The sequence below is a fragment of the Carettochelys insculpta genome, chromosome 9, assembly GCF_033958435.1.
Source record: "Carettochelys insculpta isolate YL-2023 chromosome 9, ASM3395843v1, whole genome shotgun sequence".
Lineage (NCBI taxonomy): Eukaryota > Metazoa > Chordata > Testudines > Carettochelyidae > Carettochelys > Carettochelys insculpta.
The window spans coordinates 64,093,284-64,110,625 of record NC_134145.1 but is presented as its reverse complement, the minus strand read 5'-3'; the positions used below and the strand labels follow the sequence as shown (position 1 = coordinate 64,110,625).

The 17,342-nt window shown below is 68.6% G+C and overlaps 1 protein-coding gene across 7 annotated transcripts in view; it reads left to right on the top strand.

The window, feature by feature from the left end:
- The window catches only part of PDE4DIP (phosphodiesterase 4D interacting protein), a 66,244-nt gene extending 49,308 nt beyond the window's left edge, over positions 1–16,936 (top strand). For 2 of the 7 annotated variants that reach the window (XM_075003197.1, XM_075003191.1), the window contains 18 exons: positions 4,746–4,981; positions 5,349–5,400; positions 5,792–6,024; positions 6,184–6,303; positions 7,354–7,545; positions 8,766–8,993; positions 9,122–9,253; positions 9,777–9,896; positions 11,026–11,149; positions 11,385–11,509; positions 12,183–12,365; positions 12,454–12,552; positions 14,042–14,253; positions 14,713–14,832; positions 15,236–15,359; positions 15,665–15,711; positions 15,945–16,002; positions 16,420–16,936. In XM_075003197.1, coding sequence (XP_074859298.1) covers positions 4,746–4,981; positions 5,349–5,400; positions 5,792–6,024; positions 6,184–6,303; positions 7,354–7,545; positions 8,766–8,993; positions 9,122–9,253; positions 9,777–9,896; positions 11,026–11,149; positions 11,385–11,509; positions 12,183–12,365; positions 12,454–12,552; positions 14,042–14,253; positions 14,713–14,832; positions 15,236–15,359; positions 15,665–15,711; positions 15,945–16,002; positions 16,420–16,565 — 2,551 coding nt within the window. In that variant the 3' untranslated portion in view covers positions 16,566–16,936. The remainder of the gene's footprint in view (positions 1–4,745; positions 4,982–5,348; positions 5,401–5,791; positions 6,025–6,183; positions 6,304–7,353; positions 7,546–8,765; positions 8,994–9,121; positions 9,254–9,776; positions 9,897–11,025; positions 11,150–11,384; positions 11,510–12,182; positions 12,366–12,453; positions 12,553–14,041; positions 14,254–14,712; positions 14,833–15,235; positions 15,360–15,664; positions 15,712–15,944; positions 16,003–16,419) is intronic. The other 5 variants (XM_075003194.1, XM_075003193.1, XM_075003198.1 and 2 more) reach the window with 5 other exon arrangements.
- The last annotated feature ends 406 nt before the right edge of the window (positions 16,937–17,342 follow it).

The following is a 17,342-nucleotide window of genomic DNA, read 5'->3' as shown; positions in this document are numbered from 1 at the left end:
TGGCCGTGGCTGTGTGGCTGCGGTACAGTGCCTCAGAGGGGGGGAGCTGGCCGTGGCTGCGTGGCTGCGGTACAGTGCCTCAGAGGGGGGGAGCTGGCCGTGGCTGCGTGGCTGCGGTACAGTGCCTCAGTGGGGGGGAGCTGGCCGTGGCTGTGTGGCTGCGGTACAGTGCCTCAGGGGGGGGGAGCTGGCCGTGGCTGCGTGGCTGCGGTACAGTGCCTCAGAGGGGGGGAGCTGGCCGTGGCTGCGTGGCTGCGGTACAGTGCCTCAGCGGTGGGGAGCTGGCCGTGGCTGCGGTACAGTGCCTCAGTGGGAGGGAGCTGGCCGTGGCTGCGGTTCAGTGCCTCAGTGGGAGGGAGCTGGCCGTGGCTGCGGTACAGTGCCTCAGTGGGGGGCAGCTGGCCGTGGCTGCGTGGCTGCGGTACAGTGCCTCAGTGGGGAGGAGCTGGCCGTGGCTGCGGTACAGTGCCTCAGTGGGAGGGAGCTGGCCGTGGCTGTGTGGCTGTGGTACAGTGCCTCAGTGGGGGGGAGCTGGCCGTGGCTGTGTGGCTGCGGTACAGTGCCTCAGAGGGGGGGAGCTGGCCGTGGCTGCGGTTCAGTGCCTCAGTGGGAGGGAGCTGGCCGTGGCTGCGGTACAGTGCCTCAGTGGGGGGGAGCTGGCCGTGGCTGCGGTTCAGTGCCTCAGTGGGGGGGAGCTGGCCGTGGCTGCGTGGCTGCGGTACAGTGCCTCAGCGGTGGGGAGCTGGCCATGGCTGCGGTTCAGTGCCTCAGTGGGAGGGAGCTGGCCGTGGCTGCGGTACAGTGCCTCAGTGGGGGGGAGCTGGCCGTGGCTGCGGTTCAGTGCCTCAGTGGGGGGGAGCTGGCCGTGGCTGCGGTTCAGTGCCTCAGTGGGGGGGAGCTGGCTGTGGCTGTGGCTGCGGTACAGTGCCTCAGTGGGGGGGAGCTGGCTGTGGCTGCGTGGCTGTGGTACAGTGCCTCAGTGGGGGGGAGCTGGCTGTGGCTGCGTGGCTGCGGTTCAGTGCCTCAGTGGGGGGGAGCTGGCTGTGGCTGCGTGGCTGCGGTTCAGTGCCTCAGTGGGGGGGAGCTGGCTGTGGCTGCGTGGCTGCGGTTCAGTGCCTCAGTGGGGGGGAGCTGGCTGTGGCTGCGTGGCTGCGGTTCAGTGCCTCAGTGGGGGGGAGCTGGCTGTGGCTGCGGTACAGTGCCTCAGTGGGGGGGAGCTGGCTGTGGCTGCGGTACAGTGCCTCAGTGGGGGGGAGCTGGCTGTGGCTGCGGTACAGTGCCTCAGTGGGGGGGAGCTGGCCGTGGCTGCGGTTCAGTGCCTCAGTGGGGGGGAGCTGGCCGTGGCTGCGGTTCAGTGCCTCAGTGGGGGGGAACTGGCTGTGGCTGCGGTTCAGTGCCTCAGTGGGAGGGAGCTGGCCGTGGCTGCGTGGCTGCGGTACAGTGCCTCAGTGGGGGGGAGCTGGTCGTGGCTGCGTGGCTGTGGTTCAGTGCCTCAGTGGGAGGGAGCTGGCCGTGGCTGCGTGGCTGCGGTACAGTGCCTCAGTGGGGGGGGGAGCTGGCTGTGGCTGCGGTACAGTGCCTCAGTGGGAGGGAGCTGGCTGTGGCTGCGTGGCTGCGGTACAGTGCCTCAGTGGGGGGGAGCTGGCTGTGGCTGCGGTACAGTGCCTCAGTGGGAGGGAGCTGGCCGTGGCTGCGGTACAGTGCCTCAGTGGGGGGGAGATGGCCGTGGCTGCGTGGCTGCGGTTCAGTGCCTCAGTGGGGGGGAGCTGGACGTGGCTGCGGTACAGTGCCTCAGTGGGGGGGAGCTGGCCGTGGCTGCAGTACAGTGCTGCAGTGGGGGAGCTGGCTGTGGCTGCGTGGCTGCGGTTCAGTGCCTCAGTTGGGGGGGAGCTGGCTGTGGCTGTGGTACAGTGCCTCAGTGGGGGGGAGCTGGCCGTGGCTGTGGCTGCGGTACAGTGCCTCAGTGGGGGGGAGCTGGACGTGGCTGCGGTTCAGTGCCTCAGTGGGAGGGAGCTGGCCGTGGCTGTGGCTGCGGTACAGTGCCTCAGTGGGAGGGAGCTGGCCGTGGCTGCGGTTCAGTGCCTCAGTGGGAGGGAGCTGGCCGTGGCTGCGGTTCAGTGCCTCAGTGGGAGGGAGCTGGCCGTGGCTGTGGCTGCGGTACAGTGCCTCAGTGGGGGGGAGCTGGACGTGGCTGCGGTTCAGTGCCTCAGTGGGAGGGAGCTGGCCGTGGCTGTGGCTGCGGTACAGTGCCTCAGTGGGGGGGAGCTGGACGTGGCTGCGGTTCAGTGCCTCAGTGGGAGGGAGCTGGCCGTGGCTGTGGCTGCGGTACAGTGCCTCAGTGGGAGGGAGCTGGCCGTGGCTGCGTGGCTGTGGTACAGTGCCTCAGTGGGAGGGAGCTGGCCGTGGCTGTGGCTGCGGTACAGTGCCTCAGTGGGGGGGAGCTGGCCGTGGCTGTGGTACAGTGCCTCAGTGGGGGGGAGCTGGCCGTGGCTGCGTGGCTGCGGTACAGTGCCTCAGTGCGGGGGAGCTGGCCGTGGCTGTGGCTGCGGTTCAGTGCCTCAGTGGGGGGGAGCTGGCCGTGGCTGCGTGGCTGCGGTACAGTGCCTCAGTGGGGGGGAGCTGGCCGTGGCTGCGTGGCTGTGGTACAGTGCCTCAGTGGGGGGGAGCTGGCCGTGGCTGTGGCTGCGGTTCAGTGCCTCAGTGGGGGGGAGCTGGCCGTGGCTGCGTGGCTGCGGTACAGTGCCTCAGTGGGGAGGAGCTGGCTGTGGCTGCGGTAGAGTGCCTCAGTGGGGGGGAGCTGGCTGTGGCTGCGGTACAGTGCCTCAGTGGGGAGGAGCTGGCTGTGGCTGTGGTACAGTGCCTCAGTGGGGGGGAGCTGGCCGTGGCTGTGTGGCTGTGGTACAGTGCCTCAGTGGGGAGGAGCTGGCCGTGGCTGCGGTAGAGTGCCTCAGTGGGGGGGAGCTGGACGTGGCTGCGTGGCTGTGGTACAGTGCCTCAGTGGGGAGGAGCTGGCTGTGGCTGTGGTACAGTGCCTCAGTGGGGGGGAGCTGGCCGTGGCTGTGTGGCTGTGGTACAGTGCCTCAGTGGGGAGGAGCTGGCTGTGGCTGCGGTAGAGTGCCTCAGTGGGGGGGAGCTGGACGTGGCTGCGTGGCTGTGGTACAGTGCCTCAGTGGGGAGGAGCTGGCTGTGGCTGCGGTACAGTGCCTCAGTGGGAGGGAGCTGGACGTGGCTGCGTTGCTGCGGTACAGTGCCTCAGTGGGGGGGAGCTGGCCGTGGCTGCGTGGCTGCGGTTCAGTGCCTCAGTGGGGGGGAGCTGGCCGTGGCTGCGTGGCTGCGGTTCAGTGCCTCAGTGGGGGGGAGCTGGCTGTGGCTGCGTGGCTGCGGTACAGTGCCTCAGTGGGGGGAGCTGGCCGTGGCTGCGTGGCTGTGGTACAGTGCCTCAGTGGGGGGGAGCTGGCTGTGGCTGCGTGGCTGCGGTACAGTGCCTCAGTGGGGGGAGCTGGCCGTGGCTGCGTGGCTGCGGTACAGTGCCTCAGTGGGGGGGGAGATGGCCGTGGCTGTGGTACAGTGCCTCAGTGGGGGGAGCTGGCCGTGGCTGCGTGGCTGTGGTACAGTGCCTCAGTGGGGGGGAGCTGGCTGTGGCTGCGTGGCTGCGGTACAGTGCCTCAGTGGGGGGAGCTGGCCGTGGCTGCGTGGCTGCGGTACAGTGCCTCAGTGGGGGGAGCTGGCCGTGGCTGCGTGGCTGCGGTACAGTGCCTCAGTGGGGGGGGAGATGGCCGTGGCTGTGGTACAGTGCCTCAGTGGGGGGAGCTGGCCGTGGCTGCGTGGCTGCGGTACAGTGCCTCAGTGGGGGGAGCTGGCCGTGGCTGCGGTTCAGTGCCTCAGTGGGGGGGAGCTGGCCGTGGCTGCGTGGCTGCGGTACAGTGCCTCAGTGGGGGGAGCTGGCCGTGGCTGCGTGGCTGCGGTTCAGTGCCTCAGTGGGGGGAGCTGGCCGTGGCTGCGTGGCTGTGGTACAGTGCCTCAGTGGGGGGAGCTGGCCGTGGCTGTGGTACAGTGCCTCAGTGGGGAGGAGCTGGCCGTGGCTGTGGTACAGTGCCTCAGTGAGGGAGCTGGCCGTGGCTGCGTGGCTGCGGTACAGTGCCTCAGTGGGGGGGAGATGGCCGTGGCTGTGGTACAGTGCCTCAGTGGGGGGAGCTGGCCGTGGCTGCGTGGCTGTGGTACAGTGCCTCAGTGGGGGGGAGCTGGCCGTGGCTGCGTGGCTGTGGTACAGTGCCTCAGTGGGGGGAGCTGGCCGTGGCTGCGTGGCTGTGGTACAGTGCCTCAGTGGGGGGGAGATGGCCGTGGCTGCGTGGCTCACGCTGCAGCTGAGGCTCTGCTTATGTTGGCCCTGCACCCAGGACAGGGGCCAGTTAATGCTGGCATCTTCCCCGGAGCAGGCGGTCAGGGAAAGACCCAGGGTGGGGGGGGGAGGGGCACAACCTGGCCAGAGCCAGTGGGTCAGTGAGCCCCTCTGTGGGCACTTGGCTCTGGGCCCCACAGCCTGCCCCCTGTGCCATGCTTGGCCCTGTGCCTGGAGACAGCACCGTCTGCAGCTGGTGCTGGGTCCTTCACCGCCACCCCAGCTGGGCCCGTCTCTCGGGGTCAGAGAGCAGGGGCCGGCGGGAAGCGGAGGGGCCGGGCACCTCGCTTGGCCAGCCTTGGCTGTTCAGGCTCTGGGTGTGGCTGACCCTGCCCTCTCCCCGCAGGAAGTACGACTCGCTGATCCAGGCCCAAGCCAGGGAGCTCTCCCACCTGCGCCAGACGATGCGGGAGGGGCGCGGCGTGGGCCACCTGCTCGCCCAGCACCTCCGGGACACCGTCAAGTCCTTCGAGGAGCTGCTCCGAGGCACCGAAATCGACTACTACATGGGCCAAGGCTTCCGGGAGCACCTGGCCCAGGGCAGCCAGCTGGCCGAGCGGCTGAGCAGCAAGCTGAGCAGCCGTGCGTGGCCGTGGGGCAGGGCGGGAGGGGCCGGAGGGCAGCGCTGCCAGTGGAAGTCACCGGCCGATGGCTCAGGAGCGTCCCCAAAGGGCACAGCTCATACACACGGCAAGAGATCAGCCCCAGCCATGGGCTCCTCCGTGTGTCTGGGCCGGGACGCAGGCCTGCCCGGGGCAGCGAGGGGGAGGGCAGAGTCCCCCTGGGGCTGATTATCCCGCACCCGCCCACTGCCCCAGACAGTCTGTCGGCGGCAGGGCCGGGCGGGGGCTGTGCTCTGGCATTGGGCACTGTGGTCTGGAACGGGTTTGAGGGGACCTGGCTCTGTGCTGCCCTCCGCCCTGAGCAGGCCCCTGTGCTTCACTCCCAGGGGATGGCTGGGACTCGGAGGACAAGGCTGGCCAGGAGTCCGTGGTGCTTAGGTAAGCAGGTGATCCGAGGGGCCTGGGGATACCTGCCACAGGGCCCAGGGCTCAGGCTGCCTGGCAGAGCAAAAGGGCTCCTGCTGCCCTGGCCAAACGGCTGCTGGCAAGGAGGAGTCAGGTGGCTCTGTGGCTGCCCCTCTGGCCCTGACCCGGCACGGCTGAGCAGAGGCTGGCAGACCCCGTTCCTGGCCCCGGGCTGGCAACGTGGGCGAGTACCTCCATGCGCTGGGCATGGTGCCTGGGGCAGGGCACTGAAGCTGTTGGCTGCGGGCTGTGGGGAGCAGGGCGGAGGGCCTGGCTGCTGGGGGAGTGGGAAGCTGGGACCAGGCTGTCGGGATGGCTGCCAGGGGTCCGCGTGCTGGGTGAGGCTGACGCCTGCTCTCCCCAGGCTGAGCAAGGAGCTCCGGGAGAAGGAGAGGCTGATCGAGAGCCTGGAGGCAAAGCTTCGGGCACGCTGCGAAACCCCGGCCAGCAGCCGGGCGCTCTCCGAGTCTCCCCGCTCCGCCAGCAGCGCCTCCTTCCTGTCCGACGGCTCGGAGGCCGGCTCCGACGGGGACCTGGCCAGCGAGTGCAGCCAGCTGCAGGGGGAGCCCAGCGAGCAGCCGGCCTGCCACCTGGCAGGTAAAGATGGGCCCTCTGCCTGCGCTGGGGCTGCCCCGAGCCTCCCCCCTGCCCCTCCAGCACCCCAGGGCCTGCCTCAGCTGCAGCACCCCAGTCCCAGCCGCCAGCAGGTGCCTGCACCATGACCTCGGCTCGGGGCCTGACCCTTTATCTCTCCAGACGTGCTCCCTCGCACGGCCGCCCTGGCACCTGCCCCGGCTCCGGCCGAGTCTGGCAGAGGCGACCCCTCCAGGCCGTGTTCACAGCACCAGACCCCCGACGACAGGCAGCCACGCACAGGTACGGAGCCCAGGCTGCAGCAGACACAGCCGCTGTGGGCTGCTCAGGGGCCAGCACTGGAGGGCGGGTGCTGCTGGTCCCTCAGGCGTGCAGAGGGGGCTCCACCCAGGCAGCTCCCTGGCACCCCTGGAGCAGGGCAAGTGCTGCAGGGGTTCCCGGGGCCGGAGGGGCAGCCAGGGGGGGGGCTGTGGGGGAAGTGGCAGGGACGGGGGGCAGCGTGGCTGCGGGCAGGGGATAGATACAGCCAGGCACTGGCAGGGTGCGGGTGGGAGGGGGAGGACAGTCGCCCCCGGGCCCAGCGGTTCAAAGGCAGAGCTTGGCTTTGCCCCGGCACTGGGGCCGTCCCGCCGGGGTGTGTGGCTGTGCCCTGGCTCCTGGGCTGGAGGGAGGGGGATGCCCGTGGGGTGCCGTGGCCTCCCCGTTGTTGAGTGGGGTGGTGCTGTATGCTCTGGCCCTGGGCGGGCTGTGCTGTCTGTGGGGGAACCTGGTGTGGCCTCCCCAGCCGTCAGTATGGTGAGGCCTCCCCCCAGGTATCGGGGAGCTGGTGCAGCCCTAAGAGCCATGCTGTGGCCGTGCCCCAGCTCTCAGGGGCCCACAGGCCGTGGGGTCAGGCACAGCCTCATCCCAGGGGGCAGGGCCCAGCGTGACCTGGCCCAGATGTCAAGCGCCTGTGCAGTGGCTGGGGAGCCTGGTGCAGGCATGCCCAGCTGTCAGGGACCAGTGTGGCTGTGGGGGGCCTGGTGCAGACATGGGGGGGTCTGGTATGTCCGTGGGGGGCCTGGTGAGGCCATGGGGGACACTGTGCAGACATGGGGGGCCAGGTGTGGCTGTGGGGGGGCTGGTATGTCCATGGGGTCCTGGTGAGGCCATGGGGGACCCGGTGCAGACATGGGGGGCCAGGTGTGGCTGTGGGGGACCCAGTGAGGCCATGGGGGACCCGGTGCAGACGTGGGGGTCTGGTAGGGCCTCGCCCGGCTGGCTGGATTGTCCAGCCGCCCTGCTGAGCTGAGCTGAGCCCAGCTAATCTCTCTCCGCTCTCTCCCCCTCCAGGGTTACAGTTCGATCCGCTGGCCAAGCCGCTGAGCGTCCCTGTGCCCCCTGCCCCTGGGCCGTGCTCCTTCCTGCCCTGTGGCCCTCCCGCTGCTGCCCCCTCGGCACTTCTGGGCTGCTGCGGGCGGCCCGGCTTCTCCCTGGCCGAGGTGCAGCAGGAGCTGCACATGCTGCAGAGGCAGCTGGGAGAAAGTGAGCGCCTGGGGCTCGGCGTGCAGCTGTGCATGGCTTTCGCAGCCCCCCGCCTGCCGTCTGTCCTGCACACCGCTCTGCTGCCCCCACGGGGCCGGGGCCGGGGCCAGGCCCAGGCCCGGGAGGGCTGCGAAGGCCATGGGAGGGTGGCTGGGCGGCGAGCCCGGCAGAGGCATTCCCGGCTGCCGGACGGCAGGAGCAGGCTGGGGACGAGGAGGAGGGGGTCCCGCCTGTGGCGCTCGAGAGGGGGCCCTCCCTTTCAGAGCTGCAGCGCTGAGCTGGAGGGTAGGAGCTGAGCGAGGGATCCCCCAGCCCCAGAGAGTGAGGGGGTACCCCGGACGCAGGCAGGGGGCAGCGTGACAGCCCTGGCATGCGCCGGAGCCTGGCCCCTCCGCTGAGCTGGCCGGGTGAGGCTGGCAGGGGTTGGTGGAATCCAGGCCCCCTGACTCGTTTCCCCTGCCGTAGCCCAGCCCTGATGCAGCTCGCTGCCGCCTGCCTGGGAAGGGGCTGGGCTCCTTCCTGCTCGTGGCTTGAGGGCCCAGTCCCCGGCCTGTGTCTGCTGCTTGCTCCGGCACGCGCTGCATGGCTCGGCTCGGCTCGGCTCGGCTCGGTGCCACGGCTCGGCTCGGCTCGGCTCGGCTCGGCTCGGTGCCACGGCTCGACTCGGCGCCACGGCTGGGCTCGGCTCGGCTTGGCTCGGCTCGGTGCCACGGCTCGGCTCGGTGCCACGGCTCAGTGCTGCTTGCAGTGCTCCACAGCGTGGGCCTTGGCTGCCCATCTGGGGCGTGGGTGCGGCCCTCCAGTGCCAGTGGGCTGTCCTGCAAACAGGGCACCCCAGGGGACAGGGGGGCACTCCAGCCTGGTTACCGAGTGGGGCACGGGGGGGGTGGCAGTCATCCTTACTGGCCTTCAAACTGGTGAGCCTGGGCAGGGGCTCTGTCTGTCTGCCAAGCTGGGGGCTCTGTCTGTCTGTCTGTCTGTCTGTCTGCGCTGCTGGGCCCGGGGCTCTGTCTGTCTGTCCGTACTGCCGGGCTGGGGGCTCTGTCTGTCTGTGCTCCTGGGCCAGGGTGCCCTGTGGTGCGTGTTCTGGGCTGCCAGTGCCCAGCCACCTGGCGCTCAGCGGAGCCTCCAGCCACTCAGAGCTGGGCCTGTGCTCTCAGGGGCTTCCTGGGGCTCTGCCCTCCTGGGGCCCCCAAGCCACCTTTTCCGTGTCTGTCTAGGTGGACCTCTGGCAGCACCATCGGGCAAGCCCATGCCCCTGGCCAGCGACTTCAGGGCAGCCAGTGCCCCCTCCTCTCACTGCCTGCATGCTCCCCATCTTGGCCCACAGCCTGGCCCGCTGGACAGCACAGCCGGGGCCGCCTTCCACCCCCTCTGGGCCCAGCCTCACCCCAGCGCCCTGGACCAGCACCTGCCCTCTGCGTGTCCAGCCAGCCACAAGCTGACAGGTGAGAGGGGTAGGGCCAGGGGGTGGGGCGGAGCAGGGCAGGAGCTCTGGCCCCGGGCACTGGGCATGGCGCAGACCGGACCGAGCCCGCAGCCCACCCAGCTCTCTGTTCCCTGGCCGGGGGTGCAGGTGCTGATCTGCTGGAAGGACACCTGGCAGAAATCCGTGGCCTGCGCCAGCGCCTAGAGGAGTCCATCGGCACCAACGACCGGCTGCGGGTGCAGCTGGAGAACCGCCTCGCCGTCACCACCAAGGGCAATGGTGCGGGCCGGGGCTGCTGGGTGTCTGGGGCCCCAGGGTGGGCAGCAAGCGGGCAGCCGGCCAAGAGCACTCATCACCCATGGCCAGAGGGTGCAGGGAGGGACTCAGTGACCCCTCTGTCCCAAAATCACAGGACAAGGAGCCTGGCAATCCATGGGGCAGGGCTGGGCGCCCCTCGGTCTGCTCATGCCCCAGCTGCTGGGGGTACGGCTGCTAGGGCCGGGGCCCTGTCCTCGTCCTTTGGGGAGGTCAGATGTGCTGGGGCAGGGGGCTCAGCTGGGGGCAGAGAGGGGGTGCTGTTGTCTGCTCTAGCTCTGGGAGGGTGGGGGCACCTGGCAAGGGCCAGGCTGGGCTCAGCTCTCGGCACTACTGCCATTCCGTTTCCCAGGCCCTGAGCTTGGGCCCCAGCAGTCCTGTCTGCACGTCTGCTGTCCTTGCTCAGCGCTGGGGGCAGGTGGCCAGCTGGTGGGGGGGGATGTGCCCGGGGGCATTGCCTCGGCCCTCATGGCTGCTCCTGTTCCAGGGTCTCCGAGCAACTTCTGTGTCCTGGGGCAGGAGGCTGCCCCTGCCCAGAGCAGCGAGACGCGAGCCCTGCGGGAGGAGAACCACAGCCTGCAGCTCCAGCTCACGTGCCTCTCCAGGGGTAGGGCAGCACGCTGCCCTGCGTGGGACTCTCTGGGTCGGGGCGTGTGTAATGTGACGGGGTTCTGGGCACAGCTGGAGAAATCAACCCAGGGCCCCTTGGCTTAAAACCGGGCCACTTGCAGCCCCAGGCTGGGATTTCCTTCTCACTAAGGCAAATCCAACCAGCCACAAAAGCACCTCTGCCAGCCCCACTGGGCAGCCAGAAGCCACACAGGCAAACCCCCAGACTTCCCAGCCGCTCTACCCGCCCAGACCAACAACCCCAGCTCAGGTGAGCGGCTCTTAAAACCTATTTCACCAGCTCCCCACAGATTCGCCCGGGCCCCAAAGGGTCCAGCCACAGTCCCTGGTCAATCTACACTTGGATCTTACCCAAAACCACACGGTCACCAACCCTGCAGCTCTCAAGGTGAAGGGTTGTTAAGAAGGAGGGAAGGGGTTAGGGAGAAACATTGCTGCAGCGCTGGAGTCCATGCGCCAGTTACGGCCAGCGATGTTCTACACTCATTCTTGAAAAACTCACATGGCGTGTGGAATGGATGTCGGGACATCTGATCTCAGGCCCATGGCTCAGCCCAGGTCACCTGATCAGATGGGCGGCTGCGGGACTTGGCCATTGGCTGCATTTCAGATGACAAGTCTGAAATTCCTCAGATGCATGTTGGACGTCTGAGCCCTTGTTTACTCCATCGTCCTGGCTGGGGTGGGGCTCACACCTCCTGTTGTGAATTTCACCTCTACAACATTTCTAACATGGCTATCGAGCCAAAATCTACAACTTCACACACAAACTTGGCACTGCCATACAAGTAGCACAAACAGATTCAGGGCATTGCCAGCTTGCAGCAGACCTCTCACTTGGCCCCCGGCACAAGATTTGGTGCCACTATAGACAATGGAGACAGAAATGGCTTTAATATTCAGTTAAAAAATCCAGTAATGTCAAAGGGGGTGGCCTATGGGCAGTGCGCTCAGTGCCGGCGCTGGCCCCCGACCAGGGGAAACACGCTCAGTGCCGGCGCTGGCCCCCGACCAGGGGAAGCTCGGCTCTGTCGCTGGCCAGTGTGGCTCCCCCAGGTGGGTAATGGGGTCTCCCTGGGAGGCGGATAACAGGTGTCTCCCCGCAGAGCTGGAGCGGCTGCGTGAGGCCGAGGCGGAGAGGCAGAGGCTGGCAGAAGAGCTGGCTGGGCAGCGGCAGAGCAGCCGTCGACTGCAGGAGGAGCAGCTGGATCTGGAGCAGAACAACCGCAGGTGGGGCTGGGGGTGCCATCCTGGGGGGCAGCAGCGGAGCAGCACAGTGAGGGGGGATAGCTCTGGGGGGGTGGCAGTCGGGGGATAGCAGTGGAGGGCGGGCGGCAAAGGAGGGGGCAGCTGTCCTCCAGCCATGCCCCACAGCCTGTCAGTCACCTGGCCGTGCCCCACAGCCTGTCAGTCACCTGGCCGCGCCCCACAGCCCATCTGTCTGTCTGTCTGTCTGTCTGCACAGGCTGGCGCGCACGGTGCGGCTCCTGGAGCAGCAATGTGAGGAGAGCCAACGGCTCTGCCAAGCCCTGTGCACCGAGCTGCGTGTCCAGGAGACCCTCGCCGGCTCCTCCCCGGTGGCTCCGTCAGGTACGTCCCTCCCTCAGCCCCCTGGCCCTGCCAGCTGCTGGGCTGGGGCAGCCCCACCCTCCTGAGGGCCCAGGCCCCCGGCACCGGGAAGCCCGTCCAGCGCCTCACAGTGCCGCAGGGGCAGTGCCTCCTACTGGTTCGAGTGTGGTGCCGTGTCTCTGCAGGCTGCACGGGCCGCCTGTCCAATCCCTACCCCAGCCCAGGCCGGCCCCACAGCGCTGAGGGCAGGGGCACCGGCCCAGCCTTGCCCAGCAGCAGGGCTGCACGCGGGCTGGCACTGCGGGGCTGGCCTGTCCTGGGAACGCATGGACGGCCTGCCCTGGACCTCAGCTGTGTCCGTGGGTCTGCCCGTCCTGTCCTGCCCGCTGTCCCCTTGGGCCTACCGGGTGTGGTGCTGGGGTAACATCCCCAGCTGCCCTCCTCAGGCCTCCCTGGGCTCTGCTGGGCCACCAGCCAACCAGACCTGGGTGGGGTGTCCTCTCCCATGGTGTGCTCCTGCCGTGGGGAGCCCCAGAGACAGGCCCTCAGGTAGGGGCACCAGGCACAGAGGGTGTCGGGGGGGAAGATGCTTCCTGCGCTGCCTGGGCCCTGGGCTTCCCCCAGAGCAGCCATGGGGCCCCAGGGGTGGAGGGCGCAGGGTAGCTGGCAATTGAGTGTCTGTGCACGTTGGCAGCCTGCAGCAGGGCCGTGCCTCCTGGGCCGCCCGCCGGCAGTGCCCTGGATGCCCTCCTGGCCGAGGTGCGAGCCCTGCGCCGGCAGCTGCTGCACGGCGTCCAGCTGAACAGCACGCTGAGGCAGCAGCTGACCCAGCCCCAGCCCCAGCTGCAGCCGCCGGGGAGCTCTGCACCCTTCCAAGGTAAGCGCCGCGCAGCCACGCCGCCCCGGGCCCTGCATGGACCCCGCACGGGCCCCGCGTCTGGCTGCAGCACCTCTCGCCCTTGCAGACTCCAGCCCGTCTCCTCCGGTTCGGGATGTTGGCATGGGCTGCCCAGCCTCGCTCCCCCCGGTCAGTGCCCTGGCCTCGCCTGCCCACCCCATGAGAGGTAACTGATGCGCCCCTCCCTCTGGGTGGGGTCTGGAAGCCTGGGGAGGGGGGCCCTGTGGACAGTCAGGGCAGGGCACTGTGGTGCTGGGAGCCCACAGAGGGACGTGCTGGGTCTCACTCAGAGGTGCCAGGCTGGAAGGAACCATATTGTCCCTCCTTGGGGATCCCGCCTGAGCTAGCCTAGGGCTTCCCCCTCCATGCATCGGTAGAGCCCCTACCGAGTTCTGGCAGGTGCCAGGCACCTGGGAAGGCATAGCCAGCCTGGGGCTCCCTGGGGCCGTGGGTTGAAACCTGCTGAGGTAGAGTGACCTGGACCTTAGGCAGCCTCTGTGGGGAGTAGAGAGGCCAATGCCAGTGTGATAGGATGGGGTTTCTGGGCACAGCTAAGGAAATCAAGCCAGGGTATCTTTGCATAACAATGGGCCACTTACAGCCCCAGGCTGGGATTTCCTTCTCACTAAGGCAAGTCCAACCAGCCACAAAAGCACCTCTGCCAGCCCCACTGGGCAGCCAGAAGCCACACAGGCAAACCCCCAGACTTCCCGGCTGCTCTACCAGCCCAGACCAACAACCCCAACCCCAACTCAGGTGAGAGGTTCATAAACCTATTTCACCAGCTCCCCACAGATTCACCCGGGCCCCAAAGGGTCCAGCCACAGTCCCGGTCACTCTATAGAGTAGACCCCTGAGTTGCGGGGGGCTTGTGTTCCCTCCAGCCTGGTGCCTGGCTCCCTTGGGCTTGCAGGAGCTGGGACATGGACCAGCACCGGGGCTGGTCACTTTCCTGGCTCCCAGAGTGGCGGGGAGCTGGGAACCAGGTGTCAGGGCACTAGTGGGACCTGGGGACCTGGCCAGCCATGTCAAGCTGTGTGGGAGCCCGGCGGGTTTCTCCCAGCTGGTGGGCTGTTGTGGAAACCGCCATTGGATGCATCCCGGGAGACAGTCCCAACTGCCCGAGACGTGTAGTGACAGCTGGGAATCTGTCCCTTTGGTGGCTGGAGAGGTCACCCCCACGGCTCTCTTCATGCCCCCTTGGCTTGACCAGTTTTAATACTGTCGCAGAGCTGCAATCGCCGGCTGTACCTACACGCATGGCACAGCCAGACAAACAACAGCTTCAGGGCCTCCTAGACCTCACCCTGCTTGTTACACGGATACGCTGGGCACGTAAAACGGCTCCCGTATCCAGTATAAACCTCCAGCCGGCCTGGGAGCTGGCCCCGGGTGCGGGGGATTGGCTCCCATGCCTGCAGGTGCTACTGGCTTCAGGAGGGCCAGGCCTGTCGCTGGCTGCACTCAGCCCCCCTCAGGTGGCTCACGTTGAGCTTCAAGCCTGGGGACTCCCAGCCTGGTGCTCTGCCAGCCCGGGCTGTTGGTTGCAGGGCGGAGGGGGGCTCGGGAGCCGCCAGCCCAGGGGAGGTGCCCGCTGGTGCTGAACCCCTCCTGGGCTCGCAGGCACCCCACAGTGCGCCCCTTCTTTGCTCCAGAGCTGCCTGCGGCCGATGCCCTGGCAAGGAGACGCGCCCCTGCGTTGGCAGGAGACCCCCTGAGCAGCCTGTCTGCCAGCGAAGGCAGGTGCCAGGTCATCGGCCACCTGGATGACTATCGTGCCCTGAAGCAGCAAATCCAGGAGGGCAGAACGCTGGTGCAGCAGATGGCCTCTGCCCTGCGGCCAGCTCTAGCCACCCATGGCACAGAGGTAATCACCCCTGAGCCCCGGCTGGCCCAGGCTCCTCCCAGCCCTCTGACGAGGAGGAAGGGCGGGGCGCTGTGGGCAGAGCTGCGTAATGCCCAGCCGGGGGCCAGCGTGGCAGGCTGGCGGTTCGGGGTACGCTGGCCCTGGGGAGCCCGGGGGGCGGGGGGGCTGTCCTGAGCTGTGTGCATGGCAGCCCAGCTCCTGCCTGAGGGGCTCAGGGCTGTCCCCGCCTGGCTGGCCGGAGCATGGAGGTGCACTGCAGGGTGCTGGGTGGGGACCCCCCCTCCCCATCGCTGCCAGGGCCGACTGCAGAGCAAGCGCAGGCGCCAGCCAGGCCAGGGGCAGGCAGGCGGGAGCCCGGGCCGTGGCGCTGGCAGTGCCCTCCCAGGGAAGCAGGTGGGATGCCCAGGTGGTGCATTGCTGCCATCTCCCAGGCACAGGCCAGCGTCTCCTCTCCTCTAGCAGGCCCTGCCGCCAGGCAGCGTCCGGCAGCTCCACAGCGGCACGGCCACACTGCACCGGCTCCTGGAGCAGAGCGCTGCCCTGCTTGCCACCTGGAGGACAGCCCCGTGCCAGCCTGCGGTGAGTGGTGCCTCGGTGCGCATGCTGCTCCCGCCTGCAGGTGCCCAGGCAGCTCTGCTCTCCCGCAGGGCAAGGAGGGCTCAGCCAGGCACCTGGCAGCCCAGGGGGATGAGGACAGGGTGTTCCTGGGCCCGGGGACTGGGTGGGTTCCCTGGCATGGGTAGCACCCGCCCTCTCGCACACTGAAGCCTCCCCAGATGGGCCTGCAGCCCGCTGCTGCCCACTGCTGGGGGCTGCTGTGGAGGCTCCCTGTGTGTGCCCTAGGGCACCACCTGTCCTCCAGCTGGGGCTCCCCCAAGCCACCTCCCTCGGGCAGGGAGCGGCAGCCCCAGGCAGTGGGTGGGGGCTTCCGGTGAGGCTGGCAGAGGCCCCCAGCCCCGGCTGAGCTGGCCCTTTCTGCCAGGAGGAGCTGCAGACCCTCCGGGCCCGGGTAGCGGAGCAGGAGGAGCTGCTCCGAAGCGGAGCCGCGCGCCTGCAGCGTGCCCAGCACCTGAAGGCCAGCATGGAGCTCGTCCTCGTCAGCCACTGTAGGTACCAACTAGGTGGCGGGCGGGCGCTGCCTTGGGGCTGGGGGGGTGGCACCTGCCCCCCCCCCGGCTGCCTGGCACAGGTCACTTGTTCCGGTGCATCCTCTGCTGCTGGGGGGGGGTGGGGGGGGGCAGCGTCCGGCCTGGGGCCCTTTCCCACGGGGGGAGGGTGAGTAGCACCTGGCCTGGGGCCCTTTCCTGGTTGGGGTGGGCGGGGGCCGTGCCTGCCCTGGGGCCCTTTCGTGTGTGTGTGGGGGGGGGGTGTGAGCAACGCCTCCTGACCCCCCCACCCCGCTTTGTTGCAGTGACTCAGACCCACGCGGTGCTGAAAAAAGCCAGGACAAACCTGGAGGTGAGTTAGTGCCAGGATGCAGAGCGGGGCAGGTGGAGGGTCCTAGCCCTGGGCTGATCCTGTGTGTGGGGGCGGGGGCAGCAGGGCTGGGGGGGGGCAGAGCATGGGCGGGGGGGGGGGTGCCCAGCCTGTCCCATACTTCCCCCATCCCTGCAGTGGGTCCCTCCCCCATCCCAGGGAGTCGCACCCTGGCCCCAGGTGGCTTTTCTCTCACCCCATTTCTCTCTCCCGAGCCTCTCCAGAACAACAAGCCCCAGAGCTCCTGTCCCAGCTCGCCTGCTACAGGCCCAGGTAATGCACGGCTGCTCTGCGGCGGCCGGAGGGGCCTGCCCCCTTGCAGGGCCTGGGGGGGGTGCAGGTGCCAGCTGGGCCATGGGGGCAGGGCAGGGCGCGGCACGACAAGCGCTGAGCTGCCCTGGCTGGGTAGCGCCTCTGGCCTAGCCGGTGCCCGGGGGGCGGGATGCCTGCAGACCAGGCCAGCGCAGCCTCGCAGCTGCTGCAAGCTGGAGGTAGGCCTGACATGTCTAACATGGCAGAGCAGGAGGGCTCCTGCTCCAGAGGTGGGTCGTGCCGGCAGGCAGCGCCTAACAGCCACGCGCCCCTGCTCGCCCTCCAGCCCGGTGCCCTTCAAGGCGCTGCCTGCCCCTGGGGTCGGCGGGAAGGTAGTGTCCCATCGCCGGCTCAGCCAGGAACGTGCTCTCTCGCCAGGGAACAGCCCAGCAGGCTTGGCCCAGCACCGGGCCCACACGCGCCCAGCCCCCCAGGCGCACGGACAGAAGAGGAGCCGCCCCGACACCTTGAAGTGGCAGGAGGCCCAGAGCTGGCCCTGCTGCATTCAGCTGCCCACCGCCTGAGCGCCGCTTGGGCTGGGCCGGCTCCGAAGCAGGCTGGCACCGCACCCAGCCTCGGAGAGCCAAGCCCCGCCGTGCGGACGCCGCCCAGCACTGCGTTGCCAGGGGGCTGGCTTGTTTGACTGACTGCTCGGAAACGTGTGGTGTGACTGGAGCGCTGCTTTCCCCGCCTGTGCTGACCCCGGCCCCAACCTGCCCTGTGTCTGCCTCCCCCCCGCCGTCATGGCCATCCAGCCCTGCACGCAGTGTACATAGTCAGAGTGAGCAGGCAGGGAGAGCTGTTCGCAGGGGCCAGCGGCTCCCCCAGCCAACCTAAAGCTGGAAGAAATGAGGGCTCCCTCCTCGGGAGCATCCAATAAACTTCATCCACTGGCTGCTGGAGTCTTCAGTCTGCAAATTTGATCCCTGTGGGTGGCTGGGCACAGGTCTGGGGCCAGTTCAATTAAAAACAAACCCCCAAACCTGTCAGCGCCCCTGCTGGGGTGCAGGGCTGGCCTGGCCAACCACCAGCTCACCCACCCTCCCAGCTCAGATGACAGGTAAAGCCTTTGCTCAGAGCAGGAGGTGGCCCCTTGGGCCCTGCGTGGCAGATACAGCCCCACCTACCAGCTGGGCAGAGCAGCTCGGCATGAACCCCCTGGAGCCAGTCTGGGCAGGGGGCTAGGAGCCCCTCCCCCCTCCCTCAGCCATCCAGCCTGGGGCAGGAGGGTCGCTCCCTGCCCCCATCGCTAAACCCAGAGCAGCGCTGCGCCTGCTCTTGGCATGGCCAGGAGACAATGC